The following is a 19,117-nucleotide window of genomic DNA, read 5'->3' as shown; positions in this document are numbered from 1 at the left end:
TATTTGTCAAAGCCACTCTCTTGCTGACAACGAATCAAACCAACTGACATTTACAGTCATTGAACATAGTTAACTCAAAGCACTGATGCGTTCATATTTTGGATAACTCAGCAAAGTCATGACAGCCCCACGGCAGTCGCTTTAGTTGTTCTAGTAACAGTCACTTAAGAATGGGTGGCTTACCCGTCGGGAGCAGATCAAAGAAGCCATGATGCACATGTGGGGTGTCAGAAACAGCTTCAACCGCATGATTAAAATGGCAAGAACTGTGAATGCCAGCAACTGCAAGGTGTGAAAAATCAGCTGCAAAACACAAAACAGTCACCTTTTGTACTTTATACATCTTAAATTAACAGATCAAAATGAAGTGTCTTAAATTTTCTTATACAGGAGGGCAGAGATTTCCCAGCATGGCATTGATATGCATTCGACTATTCAACTAAGATTTTATAATATAATCAATGCCAGGAACTGTCCTGAGTGCTTCCCATAGGGTGCTGAGCAATTCTACCCTCATGAGGCTCACACGTTAGTGGGTTTAGTGAGAAAGGGACACCAGTAACTCACTTTATAGAAATAAGTTGCAACTGAGTAGACAGTGACAAGAACAATGGGCAAGAAGATGGAAGAGGGGAAAGAGCCAAGCAACAAAGACTGTGTGAAAGGCCACATGAAGACACTGTATCTTAAGGAGCATCAACACAGTGGGAAAAACTGAAAAAGTGACATCTGGAAAAAGATTTGATCACGGAGGGGCAGAAGAAAAGATGACAAATGCAGAAAGCTCCATATATGTACGTGTGTTTCATTAAAAGCTATCATTGTAGTACATAACCCAGGCTGTATTTAAAGGAGGATTGCCCGAGTGTTTGTGCTAGTCAGTATTCCATCTTACTTTAACAAGGCTGCAGGCTCCACAGAGCAAAGGTTTCAAGTAACTCTTTCCTAACTGACACTTTCACAACCTTTACTAGAAACACATCAAGTGAATGTGGCAATAGCCAAAGTAAATGGCAGCTAAATAGTTACATCCTAATTCACCAATATTCAACTCAACACATACAAATGTGTGGGGTAACAAATGTTTTTCTGTCTGATCATTCAGCTCCCAAATAATGACACAAGGACTTCTTATTAATTACAAAACCTTGGCCTTTGGCCTGGGTTTGTCTCAACTAGCTCTTATAACTTAAATTAACCCATTTATACTAACCTACTTTCTGCCATGTGGCATTACCTTTCTTCCATCTTGTACCTCCTGTTTCCTCTTCCATGTCTCCTGGCTTCTCTTATGTACCTAGCTTCCTCCTCCTCTTCCTTACTCTCCCCGGAAATCCTGACTATGCCTCCTGCATAGCTATTGGTCATTCAGCTTTTTATTACAGCAAACAAGACAGTACATCACATAGTGTGATAATACCCCAACACAATGTGGTATTTTCATTTATCAAAAGGCATACAGTCAGCTTGTACTTTAGAATGAAATGAAATAAACACTGAAATAGTAAAATGACCAATTTCTGTAATCCCAAGCTACCAAGATCCTAGAGAACAGCCAATTACTTTGACTTACACATTCCTTCTAGGACTTTACCCAGGGAATGATCAAAACACACTGGAGGGTATTTTAACTGGAAACAAACTTTGTGAATAATATAGAAGAACAAATAACAGATATGCCACATGGCCAAAAAATACTATTAAAAGATTATTTAAGGAATGCAAAAGGTTTTAGGAAACATGAACGGCCCCCTAACAGGTCTGAGCAGGTTTTGCCTTTTACCCTTCTCCCCTTATTAAACTGTGAGATTAAATCTTAAAGCTAGTCACCAAGGTCTATTTCCTTATTTGGTCACTGACTTATTCCTAAGACAAAACACCAAGTTCCAACAATCAAACTTCATTATTTGGATACACTGACTAACACATCCAATCAGGACTATCCATTCACCCTAACATAAACCTCCCCCTTTCCTCCTTTAAAACCTACTCCTGCACAACAAAACAAACAAAACACCTGCTGCTGCTGCTGCTGCTTTCTGTCTGCCTCTGCCAGATCGATAGGCAGCTCCCATCTCAACTTGCCCTTCTAGGGTAATCAATCTTTGTAATGAGAGTTTGGTGCCTGGGTATATTCCATACTGACTCCAGTGGGCTGCCCTTCCTTACAATACAAACTTTTGTATCTACAGGATAATATTCTGTAAAATAAATGAATAAATAAAATAAAAACCCATGTAGCTATAGCACAGAGAATAAGGATGATGATGATAAAGAAATACACCGAAAAAAAATCAAAGTTAAAGGGTTACTTCTGGCAATTTTTATCTGTTTTCTGAGTTGACTTTCAAATCATTATTACTATTCAATTTTGAGACCAAAAAGAAGAAGTCCCCAAAGAAAGTGAGTACCACTGCCCAAAGTTCAAGCAGCATGGATCTGCATCAGCAGGAAGGTTGCACCCCTGCGAACTGTCCTTCAAGTAGGGTTTAACAGATAAGGCTACCAAAAATGAGAGCTTTTACCTCACCGTTTTCATGGATCTGATTTCTGAAAGAAAAGAAAAATAATCTGTTTACTGAACGCCCATTACAACATCATTACATAACAATAAAGCTGCTTATCTTGATCTGGGATTTTAAGTTCTTAATTCTTCCTAAACTGTGTGAAATATAAATTGTAAAACACTATATATGCTAATTAAATTAAAGAGTTTCAAAGACATAATTTATGATTTTTTTACATATGGTATATGAAAAGGCTGATCTTTGATTAAGTTAGAATACGTTCTACTCATCCCTGGAGACTTTACCTCTGGAATGACATAATTCTGTTTAAATATTTAAGCTATGAATTATAAATGCAGTGCTTTCAATGATTACCATTGAACTTTAGGCTTGTCTTAAATTTTCACAATTATAAACTACATAAATATTTTATACATACCTTGGTAAATATCTCTAAGGCATATAAATATTTTACTTCTTGAAAGTCCCAATTTATTGACTATCTACAGTAACATATAGTGTTCTAGCTACTGCACAGCGAGTATACTATGAATAGTACAGAAATTATTTTTTATGTTCATAGAATTTATAGTAATCTGATACACAAATAAAAATGTCTATTCTATTTCTCTACAGAAAGATGGTGCTTTATAAATGGCCTTACAGGAAAGGATATTTTAGGAGAAAGAGGTGAGATTGTGATTGGAGGGGATTCACAAGTGTAGTCCTCAAGGTGCTCACAGGTCTTCTGGAAGGTAGGAGAGGAATCGGATTATTCTGATCCCTGCAGCTTCCCACCTAAGCATTGAGGCAATGTTTTTTCTCAGCATTGAGAAAAGCAGTACAGAAAATTATTACCGCTCCTGCTGCTGCAGCAATCGCTATCACGTGGTTCTTAGGCCTTGGCATCTGGGTAGGAGGATTGAGGAAGAAATAGGAAATTCACACTGGACATGCACTAGAACAGATCAGCCACACTGATGGGAATTTGGAAAAGAAGAAAACTGAGAGAAAAGTCAATACAGTTCTGACTCATTAAGTTTCAGAGAGGAACAACGACTTTGTTGAGTACAGGAATGGAAGCCATTCATACATATTCTGGCATAGAATCTGATTACCTTTTGTCCACATACCGAGACTTTGAAGCTAAATTTAATGTACTGTTTTTTTAAATAGAGAAAACGAGATAATTCAGTGGGTAAATGTTCCTGCTGCCAAGACTGATGATCTGAGATTGATTTCCAAAACCTACACAGTAGAAGTAGAGAATCAACTCCTCAAGTTGACCTGTGACCTCCACAAGTTTGTCATGGTACACACACACACACACACACACACACACACAGCTGCCTATGCAACACACACACACACACACACACACACACACATATATATATAAAACAAATATGTAGTAAATGTAATTAAAAACAAAATTTGCATGTTGATAGGAGACTAAACTGGAAATAAAAAGGCCCTAATTGAGAACCACCACTTCAGGAAGTATTCCCCAGAGCCATGACAGGTTATTCCTGGAGATGCAGCAGCACTGGTTAAATTCACTCATCTGGCAATGGTTTTACAGGCATGAAAAAATGCAAGAGTAAAGAAATATGAAGCCACACCAAAGTTCCTGAAAACTGCTGAAGCCAGAAAGAGAGTGGAAGTATTGGAGTCCCCTCAAGAATGTCCTGGGACATCAATTCATTTGCATGTGAAGGTAAGTCTATTTTGAAATGGATACTGTGGGATGCCAGAGATGCTACAAAATAAGACATGTGCTGAGCATCCCAGTCTGACTTGTTCATTGACTAGTTCTTTTAAGGCCGCTATTTTAGGTTCTATTATGGATCACTGTTCCACCAAGATGACAATATCAGAGAGCCAAGAAAAGGAAATAGGTCATGGACCCACTACCCTGAGGGCTCACTTTGTCATGGATCATATCTTCAAAGAATGTCCTATCATCTGTGATCAAAACTACATGTCTTCTAAAATATCCTTGCCCCAAAGATTACAGGGAGCATTGCCCACAATAGGAGGGAAGGAACCATGGTTACCATCAAGGTCCTTCCAGTACACAGGTAAGACAGTAGTGCAATAGTCTAACTGGCTGCCCAGTAGAACCTTCCACAAGCAGACCAACACCACCATATTTGTTATCCACAAGAGTTCCGGTCGTTACTCCAGGACCTGTATGTTGTTGATGAAGAATGGAAAGAATGGGTACTGCATAGACTGGCCTGCCCCATCCCAGTGCTATCCCCCTCCTCACCATATCTTTATCTTGGATAACAAGGACTGTTTTTGTTTTAGATTCCATTTGCAACATCAGATAAATGATGCTTTACCTTCGCAGTCTGGGAGCTTAACATGCAGCAACCTGCCCAAAGACACCAATAGACAATCTTACCCCCAAAGAATGAGAAACAGTCCTACTATTTGTCAGCTCTATGTTTCCCAGTCATTTCACAATGTTCCTAATGATGTCTATTACATGGACTACATCCTGCTGCTCAATATCTAAAGGGTATCTTTGCTACTCCTTGAAGATTTGGTCACATTCAACCTCTGGGTGGCCCCTGAAAAGCTCCAGTCTTTTCCTCCTTATGCTTTTCTAGGATTTGCCATAGCTTGAAAATTACACCCCTTGTCTTTCAGCCTGACATTTGAGGACCAATACACTTTGGCAGACCTCCAACAACTCTGTGGCTCTATTGACTTAAGTTACTTTTGCTCATTTTGGAGAGAGAGATGAATTCCTTGTTTCCTCTACTTGATCTGCCCCTTGGCAAGGATAAGGCTCACATTTGTAGGGTAACCTCCCTTCTAACTGTAACGTCTTTAGTTAGACACAAGCCTCATAGGCCTCTCCTAGCAATTATACTTTGTATTACTACAGGTATTTTGGGAGAATTTGGCAATTAGGCTTTTTAATATTGGTACATCAAGTGTTCTTGTATCTACAAAAAAAATCATGTCAAAATTTGAAATGGTCTTTTGCCTCGCCCTTAAGGTACAAATGCTGGCCTAAAGGGCTACTTTTTTTGAGGCAAGTAGTTACGAAGCCTGTCCTGCAACTCACTCTAGACCCTGCTGGCCTCAAACTCACAGAGATCGCCTGCCTCTGCCTCCAGAGTGCTGGGATTAAAGGTGTGTGCCACCACTGCCTGGCCCCTTTGAGTGCTGGTAGTCAATGAGGCAAGCCAATCTAAGACAGACACAGTCCAATTGCTGGGTGCCCCTGAGGCAGAGTCAATAAAGCCAGGGCAATAGCTTCCTGACTCCAACTGAGTACACTTCATGAAAATAATTAAAAGGAGGGAATATGTAGGAGGAGACTAACAACCAGCTCAGAGCCAGTCAAACATGCACATTATTAATTTCTTTAAGAGTCAACCAGAATTCTGCTGCAATGCTTGGAGATCATTGATGTCATGATGACCTGGGTCAGAGAGAGAGAGAGAGAGAGAGAGAGAGAGAGAGAGAGAGAGAGAGAGAGAGAGAGAGAATATAATGCATTCCAGATTGGCACCACCCCTGGGTCCTGGAGGGTGTATAAGAGGCCTGTCCATACCCTCAATAAAAGTAGTCGACATTGGCTTTTACCTGGCTCCCAAAGTCTGTGTTGTTGATTCTGCACCTTCTATACCCCTACCCCAAGATGCTACGCATCCCTTGTAACAACTGGGGACATTTTATATATCAGCATTCGTAAGTATGAAGCTGTGGTGTTTATGTTGTTGCTATTTTATGTTTTTCCCATGCTGTAATCCTCTTGAACACTGTAAAGATTTGTCATTCAAATTGGTTTAATAAAATACAGACTGGTCAGTGGCCTGGTATAAAACATAGGTAGGTCAACCAAACTAAAGATGATGAAAAGGAGAAGGTTGGCATTGGGAGATGCTGGTCAGATGCAGAGAGAGCAAGATCAGCATGCCATATTGAGTAAAGGTACTGCCATGTGTCAGAGCATAAATAAGGAATATGGGTTAACTTGAAATATAAGAGTTTGTTAATCATAAGCCTGAGCTACTACTGGTCAGCAGTTAAATAAATAAATAAATAAATAAACAAACGAATAAAATCTACTGAGGAAATCTGCATGCATGGATTGTAGCTGGGCCAAGAGAGGATCTAAGTATGCTACCAGAGGTAGAGATTTAGAGATTTGGGTACCCATGATCTTTGGGGCCCAAATGATTCCATAATGAGCATCACTTACCAGACACAGAGCTTTAGTTTGTAATATTTTTGTTGCTGTGGTTTTAATCTTGCATTGGTTAAATATGTCTTTGTTATGACCCTGCTCCTCAGTTTGGGAATGGAATCTTTTCTTCTGTGTCAGTTTCTGTTAAACATATGTGTTACAATTGTTTATGCTGTGGAATATTTATCTTAATGATACAAAGATGTTTTGTGTTCTTTTCTGTTGCATTTGTTTAACTCTGTGAAGCTGTGATACTTTGCCTGTCTAAAATACCTGATGGTCTAATAAAGAGCTGAATGGCCAATACCAAGGCAGGGGAAAGGATAGGTGGGGCTGGCAGACAGAAAGAATAAATAGGAGAATTTTGAGAGAAGGAGAAGGACAAGCAAGAGAGAAGAAGAAACAAGAACATAGAGAGGAGGACACTAGGGGCAAGTTACCCAGTCACACAGCCAATCATGAAGTAAGAGTAAAAGTGAGATTACAGAAGAATGAAAAGGAAAAGGTCCAGAGGCAAAAGGTAGCTGGGATAACTTAAGTTAAGAAAAGGTGGCAAGAAATAAGCCAAACTAAGACTGGACATTTATAAATAATAAGACGACTCTGGATAGATTTATTTCCAAGCTAGGTGGTGGTCCCCCAAAAGACTAAAGAGCCAAAGAGTTGGAAAAATAACATTTTGGCATATGAATCTGGAACCAAATTTTCAAAAGAGCCAAAAGAATAAAAACAAACAACATTTTGGCACCTAGCATGTGACTGAATTTTCATGTAAGGTCTAAGAAATCTGGGGAAAAAAGAAATAAAGACAGAAATACAGACAGAAAGGAAGAAGGAAAGGAGGGAGAGAGGGAGGAAAGAAGGAATGAAAAGGACATGGCTCCCTAAAGAGACGCTGCTGTTCAACTGGCAGTGCTAAAGAGAAACCAGAAATGGCAATGCAGATGCTGACTTCCTGCAGCTAGAAATGTTGAATGAAGTTCTCAGTTACAAATGTCCTTATGAACTTTAGGCTTGGCTTTCTCAACCCAAGAAGTGGGTCAAGTCAGTCACCAAAGCTTCACAGAGGTCCTAGCCTCACTGATTAGGATCTTTTTGCTCACTTAGATGAAAAAAAACAAATCTAAAAAAATGCAGTAAAAGAGATCCAGATGGATAAACCTGGCAACAGGTTCCAGTGTATTTTACAATATGTGTAGGGTTTTTTTTTTTTTGTGTGTGTGTGTTGGTTTTTCAAGACAGGGTTTCTCTGTAGCTTTGGAGCCTGACTGGGAACTAGCTCTTGTAGACCAGGCTGGCCTCGAAATCATGAAGATCTGCCTGCCTCTGCCTCCTGAGTGCTCGGATTAAAGGCATGCGCCACCACCGCCCAGCTCCCAATGTGTGTAGTCTTAAGAAAGAAATGAAAATGGGTATAGACAGTCACAGAAAGAAATGAATAGTTTATAAAAATAAAGACTTTATAGAGAAAGTAAGAGTAATATAGAAGAAAAAAGTCAGGCAGAGATGGGAAATACACAGGGAGTCTGGATCTTGTATGGTACTGTATTGACGTTGAGCTTTTTTGAATGCTGATGGGAAAGGGACACTGCTGAGAGACATGGGATTGTGAACAAGACTGCAGGATTGAACTAACCTAGATACTTAAGAATTCAAAACTGTATTTGTCAAAGGGAATTTAAAAATCCTTTGGAGAACGGGTTTTGATTTTGTTCCCACAGGAGACAAGAGGCTGTTGATTCTTTCAGGAATGAGTTCAATCAAGATTGATCAGGGGAGAACTCCTGAATCTTGACAGATGATATCTATCAACAAAGATTACAGTTTGTCTTCCCAGGAATTGCCCATTATCTCAAATTTTCTCAGGGACCTTAAAGATGTTTCACCCACAGACAATAGAAAGTAGTCTAGAGAAAAGGACATCCACATTCCCAATAAATGGTATGGGTGGCTGTTGGTTATTTGGTGGGTTTGTTATAATTTAGGGGAATATAAGCATATAAGTTAAAAAGACAACTATTAATCTCAGCTATTTTACATTAGGATGGATTTTGGGACATGGATAAAAATTTAATTTAAAGTTAATTTTGTTACACTGTATATATGTTTCTACTGTTGTTTGTGGTTTATGTAGTAACTCATTTAAAAATGCAATACATAATTAAGAAATGTGGTTAATAGTTAATCTATAATAATCATATTATAGTCACATTAGGTATGTTTTCAAATTTAAATGGGTATATTTTAGACAGATAGATGGTTTTTTAAACATTTCAAAGACCTACAGAATATGTTATTTAAGATGTTTAATAACCCAAGGTTTTTCATGACAATGAGACACAACTGCTCCTGGAAGCACCAATAATTCATAAAAGGAGGACGAACATTGAAAAAACTTCATAGGAGTCTAGCTATTTGAACAAGTCTAGCCATTGGGGAAGAAACTGTTATTGCCTTGATTGCTTGACTAGGTGCTATGCAAATTGGACATGCAGAACCCACAGGAAAGTGACGGTTTAACTTTGCAAAAACAAATAGAGCAGTCCTTCAAAATTTCTGATTTATGGGAGAGTCTGCCAACATTCCGCAGGACACACAGGAAAGTTACTGCTGAACTTTGCCAATATAAGGTAGGACATTCCTTCAAATTTCCTGCTTCATTGAAATGTCTGTCAGATAGTCTAGACCTGTAGGCTGAAGACAGATGCCCCAATATTGCAGAGAAACTTTGAGTGACTGTTCAGGAAGCAAGATGTCTCCGTTGTCATGTAATATCACACCTTTCTGGGGTGTTTGAAAGAGTTAAAGACTAAACAGAGTTGCTGTTTTCCTTGGTTATGATAGAAAATAAATTAGATACAAAACTTGGAAATCACTAAGATGAGAAGAATGGTGAAGTGTTTTCTCTGTATTTTCTAAATACAGATGGATTAAATATTATAAATATAATTTTTCCTTGACAACTGTTTTGTTGTGTTAAAGTTAAATTTTTTTCATTTTTATTTATATAGGAAGGAGTGTAGAGTAAAAGAGCTAGCCTAAGAAATCAACCCTGGTACTTGAACCAGAGCTAGTGAAAGAAATCCACCCTGTTCCTGAAATCAGAGTTAGTGAAAGAAACCTACCCTGACCCTGAAACCAGAGCTAGTGAAAGAAACACTTTAGCCCTGAACCCAGAACCAAAGAAATATAACCTGATCCTAAAACCAGAGCCAAAGAAATATACTTTGGTCCTGGAATCAGAGCCAGTGAAAGAAGTATACCCTGGCCCTTAAAATCGAACCAAAATGCTAAAAAATAAAAGAGTCAATGAAATAAATGCAGTAGAAAACTGAAAAATAAAAATCACTTGATCATCTCATTAGATTCCAAAAAAGCTTTCAACAAAATACAAAATCCCTTCATGATAAAGATCTTGGAGAGAGCAGGGATACAAGAAACAGACCTAAACATAATAAAGGCAATATACTGCAAGCCAACAGCCAACATCAAACTAAATGAAGAGAAACTCCCAGGGATTCCACTGAAATCAGGAACATGCAAGGTTGTCCACTCTCTCTGTATCTATTCAATATAGTTCTTGAGGTCCTAGCTAGAACAATAAGACATCAAAAGGAGATCAAGGGGATACAAATCAGAAAAAAAAAGGTCAAACTCTCACTGTTTGCTGGTGATATGATAGTTTACGTAAGCAAACCCAAAATTCTACCGAGGAACTTCTACAACTCATAAACACTTTCAGTAATGTGGCAGGATACAAGATTAACTCAAAAAAAAAAAAACAGTAGCCCTCCTATACACAGATGACAAAAGGGCTGGGGAAGAAATCAGAGAAACAACACCCTTCACAATAGTCACAAATAGCATAACTATATCAGAGTAACTCTAACCAAACATGTAGAAGACTTGTATGACAAGAACTTTAAATCTTTGAAGAAAGAAATTGAAGAAAACACCAGAAAGTGGAAAGATCTCCCATGCTCTTGGGTAGGCAGAATTAACATAGTAAAAATGGCAATCTTACCAAAAGCAATACAGTTTCAATGCAATGCCCATCAAAATCCCAGAAAAATTCTTCACAACCTTGAAAAAGAATGGTACTCAACTTCATATGGAAAAGCAAAAAACCTAGGAGAGCCCAAACAATCCGGTATAATAAAAGAACTTCTGGAGGCATCACAATCCCTGACTTCAAACTCTACTACAGAGCTACAGTACAGAAAACAGCCTGGTTTTGGCATAAAAACAGACAGGGGGACCAATGGAACCAAATAGAAGACCTGGATATTAATCCACATGCCTTCGAACACCTGATTTTTGACAAAGAAGCAAAAAATATCAAATGGAAAAAAGAAAACATATTCAACAAATGGTGCTGGCATAACTGGATATCAACATGTAAAAGAATGAAAATAGACCCATACGTATTACCATGCATAAAACTCTAAGTCCAAATGGATCAAAGACCTCAACATAAAGCCAGCCACTCTGAACCTTAGAAAGGGGAAGTACACTTGAATGCATTGGCACAGGGAACCACTTCCTAAATATAACTCCAGTAGCACAAACACTGAGAGAAACAATTAATAAATGGGACCTCCTGAAACTGAAAAACTTCTGTAAAGCAAAGGATATGGTCAATAAGACAAAACGACAGCCTACAGAATGGTCAAAGATCTTCATCAACTCCACATCAGACAGAGGTCTGATCTCCAAAATATACAAAGAACCCAAGAAATTGGTCATCAAAAGAACAAATGATCCAATAAAAAAAATGGAATACAGACTTAAACAGAGAACTCTCAACAGAGGAATTTAAAATGACTGAAAGACACTTAAGGAAATGCTCAATATTCTTCATCATCAGGAGAAATGCAAATAAAAGCAGCTCTGAGATTCCATCTTACACCTGTATAAGTGGCCAAGATCAAAAACACTGATGACAACTTATGCTGGAGAGGTTGTAGGGTAAAGGGAACACTTCTACATTGCTGGTGGGGATGACAGCCCCTTTGGATGTCAGTGTGGCCATTTCTCATAAAATTAGGAAAAAACCTCCCTCAAGATCCAGTAATATCACTTTTGGTTATATATCCAAAGGATGCTCAATCGTGCCACAAGGGCATGTGCTCAACTATGTTCATAGCAGCATTGTTCGTCACAGCCAGAATCTACAAACAACCTAAATGCCCCTGGACCAAAGAATGGACAAGGCAAATGTGGTATATTTACACAATGGAGTACTACACAGCAGAAAAAAATAATGACACCTTGAATTTTGCAGTAAAATGGATGGAGCTAGAAAACATTATTTTGAATGAGGTAACCCAGACACAGAAAAATAATTATCACATCTACTCACACATAGATGGTTTTTAAACATAAAGCAATGAAAACCAGCCTACAAATCACAACCCCAGATAACTTAAGACAACAATGCGGACATTAAGAGAGACTTACATAGATCTAATCTACATGGGAAGTAGAAAAAGACAAGATCTCCTGAGTAAATTTGGAGCATGGGGACCTTGAGGGATTTTGGAGGGGGCAGGGAAAAGGCAGGGAGGGGAGCCGATAAAAATGTAGAGCTCAATAAAAATTAATAAAAAAGAAAAATTATAATAACAAAAGACAATCCTATTCCCATTAATTAGGAGACTTAATATTGGTAAAATGTCCATATCATCCACATTAACCTACAGATTCAGTACAATATTAAAACCATCATGTATTTTTTGAATAAAGAGAAATAATCAACTCTAAGTATGAAACCACAAAAGAACACACATAGCCAAATCAGTTTTGTGCAGGAGCCACACTTTTTGTTTTCCAAAAGATTACAATACCACAGTATCAAACACAGTATACCACCAAGGCTCAAGGCACATCACAGAAGAGGGTTGAAAGCTCGTAAGAGCTTGAAGATAGGAGGAAAGCTATGAAATGCTATTCTAGACATAAAGTGGCAGTTGCACACATAAACTCAAAGCAGGTGATGTTCCCTTCACAAATCCTATTTGAAATACAACCAATTAAAATGAATCAAAGACCTCAATATAAATCTTACCTCACTGAAGCTAATAGAGGAGAAAGTGGGAAGTAGCCTTCAATGAATGGGCACAGGAGACCACTTCCTAAATATAGCACCAGTAGCACAGACACCTAGAACAACAATAAATAAATGGGACCTCCTGAAACTGAGACGCTTCTGTAAAGCAAAGGACAGTCAATAAGACAGAAAGGCAGCCTACTGAATAGGAAAAGATCTTCACCAACCCCACATCAGAGAGAAACGATCTCCCAAATATATAAAGAATTCAAGAAATTATACATCAAAATTCTAAATAATCCAATTACAAAATGGGTACAAATCTAAACAGAGAATTCTCAAGAGAATCTCAAATGGCTGAAAGACACTTAAGAAAATGTACAACATCCTTAGCCATCAGGCAAATGCAAATCAAAACGACTCTGAAATATTATCTGGTACCAGTGAGAAAAGATAAGATAAAAAAACACCAATGATAGGTCATCCTAGAGAGGATGTAGAGTAAGGGGAACATTCTTCCATTGCTGGTGGGAATGCAAGCTTGTACTCTAGAAATCAGTATGGCAGTTTCTCAAAAATTTAGACTCTACCTTCTTCAGGACCCAGCAATACCACTCTTAGGCATATACCCAAAGGACACTCAATCATACTACAAAGACATTTGCTCAACTATGTTCATAGCAGTATTATTTGTAATACCCAGAACCTGGAAACAACCTAGATACCCCTCAACCAAAGAATAGATATAGAAATGTGGTACATTTGTACAATGGAGTACTACTCAGCAGTAAAAAGGAAAAAATCTTGAAAATTGCATGCAAATGGATGGAACTAGAAAAACCTATCCTGAGTGAGTTAACCCAGACCCAGAAAGAGGAGCATGATATGTACTCATTCATTAGTAGATACTACCTGTAAAGCAAAGGATAAAGAGCCTATAGTCCACAACCCCATAGAAGCCAAGTAACAATGAAAACTCTAAGAGAAACATATATAGATCACCCTGGGAAGGGGAAATAGACAAGATCTGCTGAGAAAATTGGGAGTTTGGGGAAGGGTGGAATGAGAGGAGGAGGAGAGAAGGGTAGGGGAGACAAACTTGAGGGAATGGGATAGTCAAGAAGGGGAAAGGACAGAGATAGAGAACAAGGAAAGAGACATCTTGATTGAGGGAGACATTATGGGGCTAGCAGGAAACCTGGCACTAGAGAAATTCCCAGGAATCCACAAGGATGGCCTCAGCTAAGTCCCTAAGCAATAGTGGAGATGGTGCCTGAACTAGCCTTGCCCTATAGTCAGATTGATGACTATCTTAAATGTCACCATAGAACATTCATCCAGCACCCGATGGAAGCAGAGGCAGAGATCCACAGTGGAGCAACTGACCGCCCAAAGTCCAGTTGAAGAGTGGGAGGAATGAGAATAGGAGCAAAAAGATTAAGACCATGATGGGGACACCCACTGAAACAGTTTACCTGAGCTAATGACACTAACTCCAGCCAGACAGAGAAGAAATCAGTGTAGGACCAAACTATTTCCCTCGGAATGTGTGTGACAGTTGTATGGCTGGGGCAGACTGAAAGCAGTCTATTTTCAAGAAGCAAAAGTAGGGGGTGAAAAGTATTGGTTGCCATGAGTCTCAGATAAGCCTTGGACTTCAGACTTTTGTACTGTGTTTGAATTACTAAAGACAATGAGTACTTGAAGACTGATGAGTGTGTTTTATATTAAGAGATGCCATGAGTGAATGGGAACAAGAGATAATGTTATGTCTTAAAACTGATATATTTGGGGGATCAAGTTGATCAAGTTGTGATGATTCAGACTGTCATCTTGACAGTATTTAAAATCACCATGGAAACAAACAAATCATTGGAATGTCTATGAGAGATGTTCTAGATCAGGTTAATTATAGTGGAAAACCCCCTCCTAAATGTGGGTGCACTAGTACATTGCTGGGTAACTCAAAGGAGAAGGCCTGAAGTGGACAAGCATCACCGCTCTGCTTTATGGCTGTGCAGGCGGTGTTCCACTGCCTCCTCCCTGTGGCCATGATGGACTGTGTCCCCTGCAAAATTAGTACAATAAACCCTCCCTGTCTTATGGTATTTCTGCTATAGCAATGAGACCAGTAACTACCACAATGATCTCTGTGTACAACAGGAAGCTATCTAAGGAATTTTGAATAGTTTTCTTTTTTATGTGGATAATATATGTAACCAACAAACGAACACAGAATACCAGAAAGTTTCATATAGTTTTGACTATACAGACATTTCAAAATTCACATATATTAGGAATTTATTCCTTGATTCAAATTATATTAGGTATAGATAATATATATAAAAGTTTATTGTCTAAGAAGAAATAAATCACTAAGAATAAATATACTAAACAAATCTTGAAAAAGATCTAAAACTTCACTTTCAAATATGTAGTCAATAAAAGACTTCCTTATTCTGAATTAGTGCCTCCCACCCACTTGCCCTCACAAGCCTTTCTTCTTCCACATTTCATCACTTTGCCAGTATCTGAGGACAGTTTTCACATCTCTATCAGTTATGGTTCATACAGTGAAATGTTCCACGTCCATTCATGCATTCTTATGGTAGGAATTATCAAGAACACTAATTTAGCACCACACACATCTCCAGCTTCCATCTGACCCACATGAAACAGAGGGTGTTTATTAGCACTCTGGTTTGGAAAACATTGCAGCAATTGCACTCGAGGTCTTAATAGCTTCACTGACAACCACACAAAATCTGCTAATAAAAACACAAGCATAGAGTATACAGGGCTTGAAAGAACACTCAGCATGGTTGGTACAATAGTTCTGAAAATATAAACTATCCAAAAATTAAAAGATATTAAGTAAAATTAACTGATATAACTACTATTATTAAACATAGTTTGAAATAACATTTCTTCAGAAGGTATTTTTCTAAGTTATGTGTGAAACGAGTTATATTATATTTCATTGGCTCCAGTCTGTGCCCTAATTACAACAATTTTTGATGTGGGAGTGTTATATATCAATCTGTTGATTTCATTGGTTAAGCAATAAAGAAACTGCTTGGCCCTCATAGGTTAAAACATAGGTGGGAGGAGTAAACACAACAGAATGGTGGGAGAGAGAAGCTGAGTCAAGGAGTCGCCATGATTCTCCCACTCCAGGCAGACGCAGGTTAAGATCGTTCCTGGTAAGCCAGCTCGTGGGCTACAGCAGATTATTAGAAATGGGCTAGTCTAGGTGCGAGAGCTAGCCTAGAAGAGGCTAGATAGAAATGGGCCAAGCAGTGTTTAAAAGAATACAGTTTCGGTGTAATTATTTTGGGTAAAGCTAGCCAGGTGGCGGGACATAGCCCACTGCTCATATTTCAACAGAGCGGCACCCAGACATGAAGGACTAAATCCACTTAAAAACCTGAGAAGGCTTAAAAATAAGGGAGAGAGAGTTTAACGCAGATTTTTGCTGTTTGTTGGTGGCATGCTGTAGAGAGATTTCCTGATTCGGCAACAGCAGCAGAAAAAAAAAAGCTGCGTCATTTTAAATCATGGCTTCCTGGGGCTGTGCTGCCAGTGTGAACTCTGGCTTTAAAGCATTTCAATGGATTTCATGGGACTGGATGTTTGTGTTTCCGCTTGGGATTGGAAGGAGAGTGCTCTGAGACGGTGCCGATGGCTCAGCACTCCCTGCCTGCACCTGGGCAGACAGTCAAATCAGGCTTAGGCAGGCAGAAGGGCATGGTGTGTTTTCAGACTGCGAAGTGCTCTGCGTGTCAGATTTGGCTGTAACTTGGATGAAAAGAATTTCTGTGCTGCACGCTCAGTCTCAGAATTAAAGTGCTGAGTGCCGCTCCTACCTGGCAGCCCCAGAGCTAGCACAAAATGGTACGTCCTCCATTTTGAAATTTTCCTGACTCAGCAGCAGGAAAAAAACTGGCTGTTTTAAAATGCCGGCTTTCTGGGCTGTGCCACCATTGCGATCTGTCTCCTACGGGAGACAGAGCTTTTGAATGGAACATTTGGAGCAAAGTGCTATGATTTGTTTGATGGCAACTAGACTGCTGTGTGCCTAAAAGGGGGACATTGCATGCCGCAGCTCAGAGGCACAAGCAGCTCCGCCATGCTACTGGTGCAATGTGCAAGGATCAGAGGCACGAGCGGCTCCGCCATGTTGGACTGGGCGGGGCAAGCAGGCAGTACCAGTTTTTGACCTAGGAATGTCACAGCTTAGATTCTTAAGTGCCTAGTGATTTAAAGGTGCAAATCAAAAGTGCTCCTGGATAGTAAAAAAATGCAGATTCACAATAGGACAGATTCAGACCACTAAATGAGTCACACTGTTGGATGAATGTACGTAGGCTTGGGAGAGAGAAGAAAAAGAATATAGAGAATAAAGTTAATGGTTTTTTAAAAAAAGATCTAAAGTCTTTAAAGAGACAGAGTACAGATAGTTAAGAGATTAAAAGAAATAAAGAAAAATAAACCACGTAAAAATGGAAAATTCACAGAGAGTCTGGATTATGTACATTGTGTTTTCTTTAAAATTTTTGACTGTGAAGGAGCTAAGTACAGAGACACATTTCATTACATGGGCTGCCAAGCTAAACCAGAATGGATATAAGGGTATTACGATTTCAAAATTTGAGTCTAAGGATATGATGCTTTGGAGAGGGTCTTCTTTTGTTTTCACAGAGGACCAGACCCTGTGGATTTCTTCTATTCCAATTTGGTATGATAGACCATGCCCTCCTGAAAGTTTCCTGTGAACACCCTCAAAAAATTACTTTGCTCAACTGCTGACTGAGATGAACCTAGCTGACAGGTTATCCCAAAAAAGACCTGAATAACTGCGCCCCCATTCAGCAGGAAGCAGTTTGGAGAGAAAAAACTGTGCCCATGTTCCCAAAATATTGTTTATAAATGTTCTTTTACATTTAAAGGGGGAAATGATATAGATATGAATAATTTGCATTGGTATGGATTTTAAGGTCAATTTTGTTATATGTATATGTATTTCTGATCTTGAATAAGGTGATTGTGTAGTTCATTTTTAAAATGTAATGTATAATTAGGAAATATAGATTGTTGATGGATAATCATAAATAATAGTCAAGTTTGTAGTCATGTTACTTAGATTTTCTAGATATATAGAGATATATTTCAGATAGGCATTCTTCATATCTCTCAAAGGCTACAGAATATGGCATTTAAAATATTTTAATAACTTGGGACTTTTCATGACAATGAGACATGTCTGCTCCTGGCAGCCCCAGCTACTTCAAGAGGAAGATGGGCATTGAAGAGGCTCCTTATGGAGTTTGATAGCCATTTGGGCAAGAAACTGTTCTTGCCTGGACTGTTGCATAAACTGGACAAAGAGAACCCGCAGAGAGAGGACTGCTGAACTTGCCTAAAGGTGAGATGGTCTTTCGGGGTTCCTGACTCATGAAAGAGTCTGCAAGACATTCTGCAGGACACAGCGGAAAGTGACTGAACTGTCATTGGAATTTCCTGCTTGATGAAAATGTCTGCTGGATACTATGGGCCTGAAGGCTGAAGATGGATGCCCCAATGGTACAAAAGAACTTTGGGTGACTGTCCAGGCAGTGAGATGTCTCTGTCATTTCTAGAGTTTTCTTATTTCTTGTTTACTTAGGTAGTACTATATCCTTCTGGAGTCTTTGATGGAGTTGAAGAATGAATAGATAGTTATAGTTTTCCTTAGTTATGATAAAAGATAAAATAGATATAAATATTGTAACTGTAATTCTTGCTTGATAACTGTTTTGCTATATGTAATTTTGCTATGTTAAAGTTAAAGCCTTCCTTTTTTTGTTTAAACAGAAAAAGGGGAAGTGATGTGGGAGTGTCATATATCAATCTGTTGATTTCATTGGTTAAGCAATAAAGAAACTGCTTGGCCCTCATAGGTTAAAACATAGGTGGGAGGAGTAAACACAACAGAATGGTGGGAGAGAAAAGCTGAGTCAAGGAGTCGCCATGATTCTCCCACTCCAGGCAGACGCAGGGTAAGATCATTCCTGGTAAGCCAGCTCATGGGCTACAGCAGATTATTAGAAATGGGCTAGTTCAGGTGCGAGAGCTAGCCTAGAAGAGGCTAGATAGAAATGGGCCAAGCGGTGTTTAAAAGAATACAGTTTCGGTGTATTTATTTTGGGTAAAGCTAGCCAGGTGGCGGGACACAGCCCGCCGCTCATATTTCAACAAATTTTACTGAAACCACCAAAGATGTGATACGACAAATATTTTAAGAAATAATTTGGTAAAACATTTAACATTTAATAGTTATATAGAAATATAACAGTTATTTCTTTTCTGAAA

General features: G+C 38.8%; 1 protein-coding gene across 1 annotated transcript in view; it reads right to left on the bottom strand.

Annotated features, from left to right (window-relative positions):
- Positions 1 to 19,117, bottom strand: part of Dpy19l2 (dpy-19 like 2) — a 164,857-nt gene that overhangs the window by 11,997 nt on the left and 133,743 nt on the right. Inside the window, exons 17-18 of the mRNA XM_075967611.1 lie at positions 2,526 to 2,550; positions 184 to 303 (exon numbers count right to left, since the gene is read on the bottom strand). Of these exons, the coding sequence (XP_075823726.1) occupies positions 184 to 303; positions 2,526 to 2,550 (145 nt within the window). The remainder of the gene's footprint in view (positions 1 to 183; positions 304 to 2,525; positions 2,551 to 19,117) is intronic.

The sequence above is a fragment of the Microtus pennsylvanicus genome, chromosome 3, assembly GCF_037038515.1.
Source record: "Microtus pennsylvanicus isolate mMicPen1 chromosome 3, mMicPen1.hap1, whole genome shotgun sequence".
NCBI classification, from domain to species: domain Eukaryota; kingdom Metazoa; phylum Chordata; class Mammalia; order Rodentia; family Cricetidae; genus Microtus; species Microtus pennsylvanicus.
The sequence above is the reverse complement of the archived record's forward strand: the minus strand, read 5'-3'. Positions and strand labels throughout refer to the sequence as shown.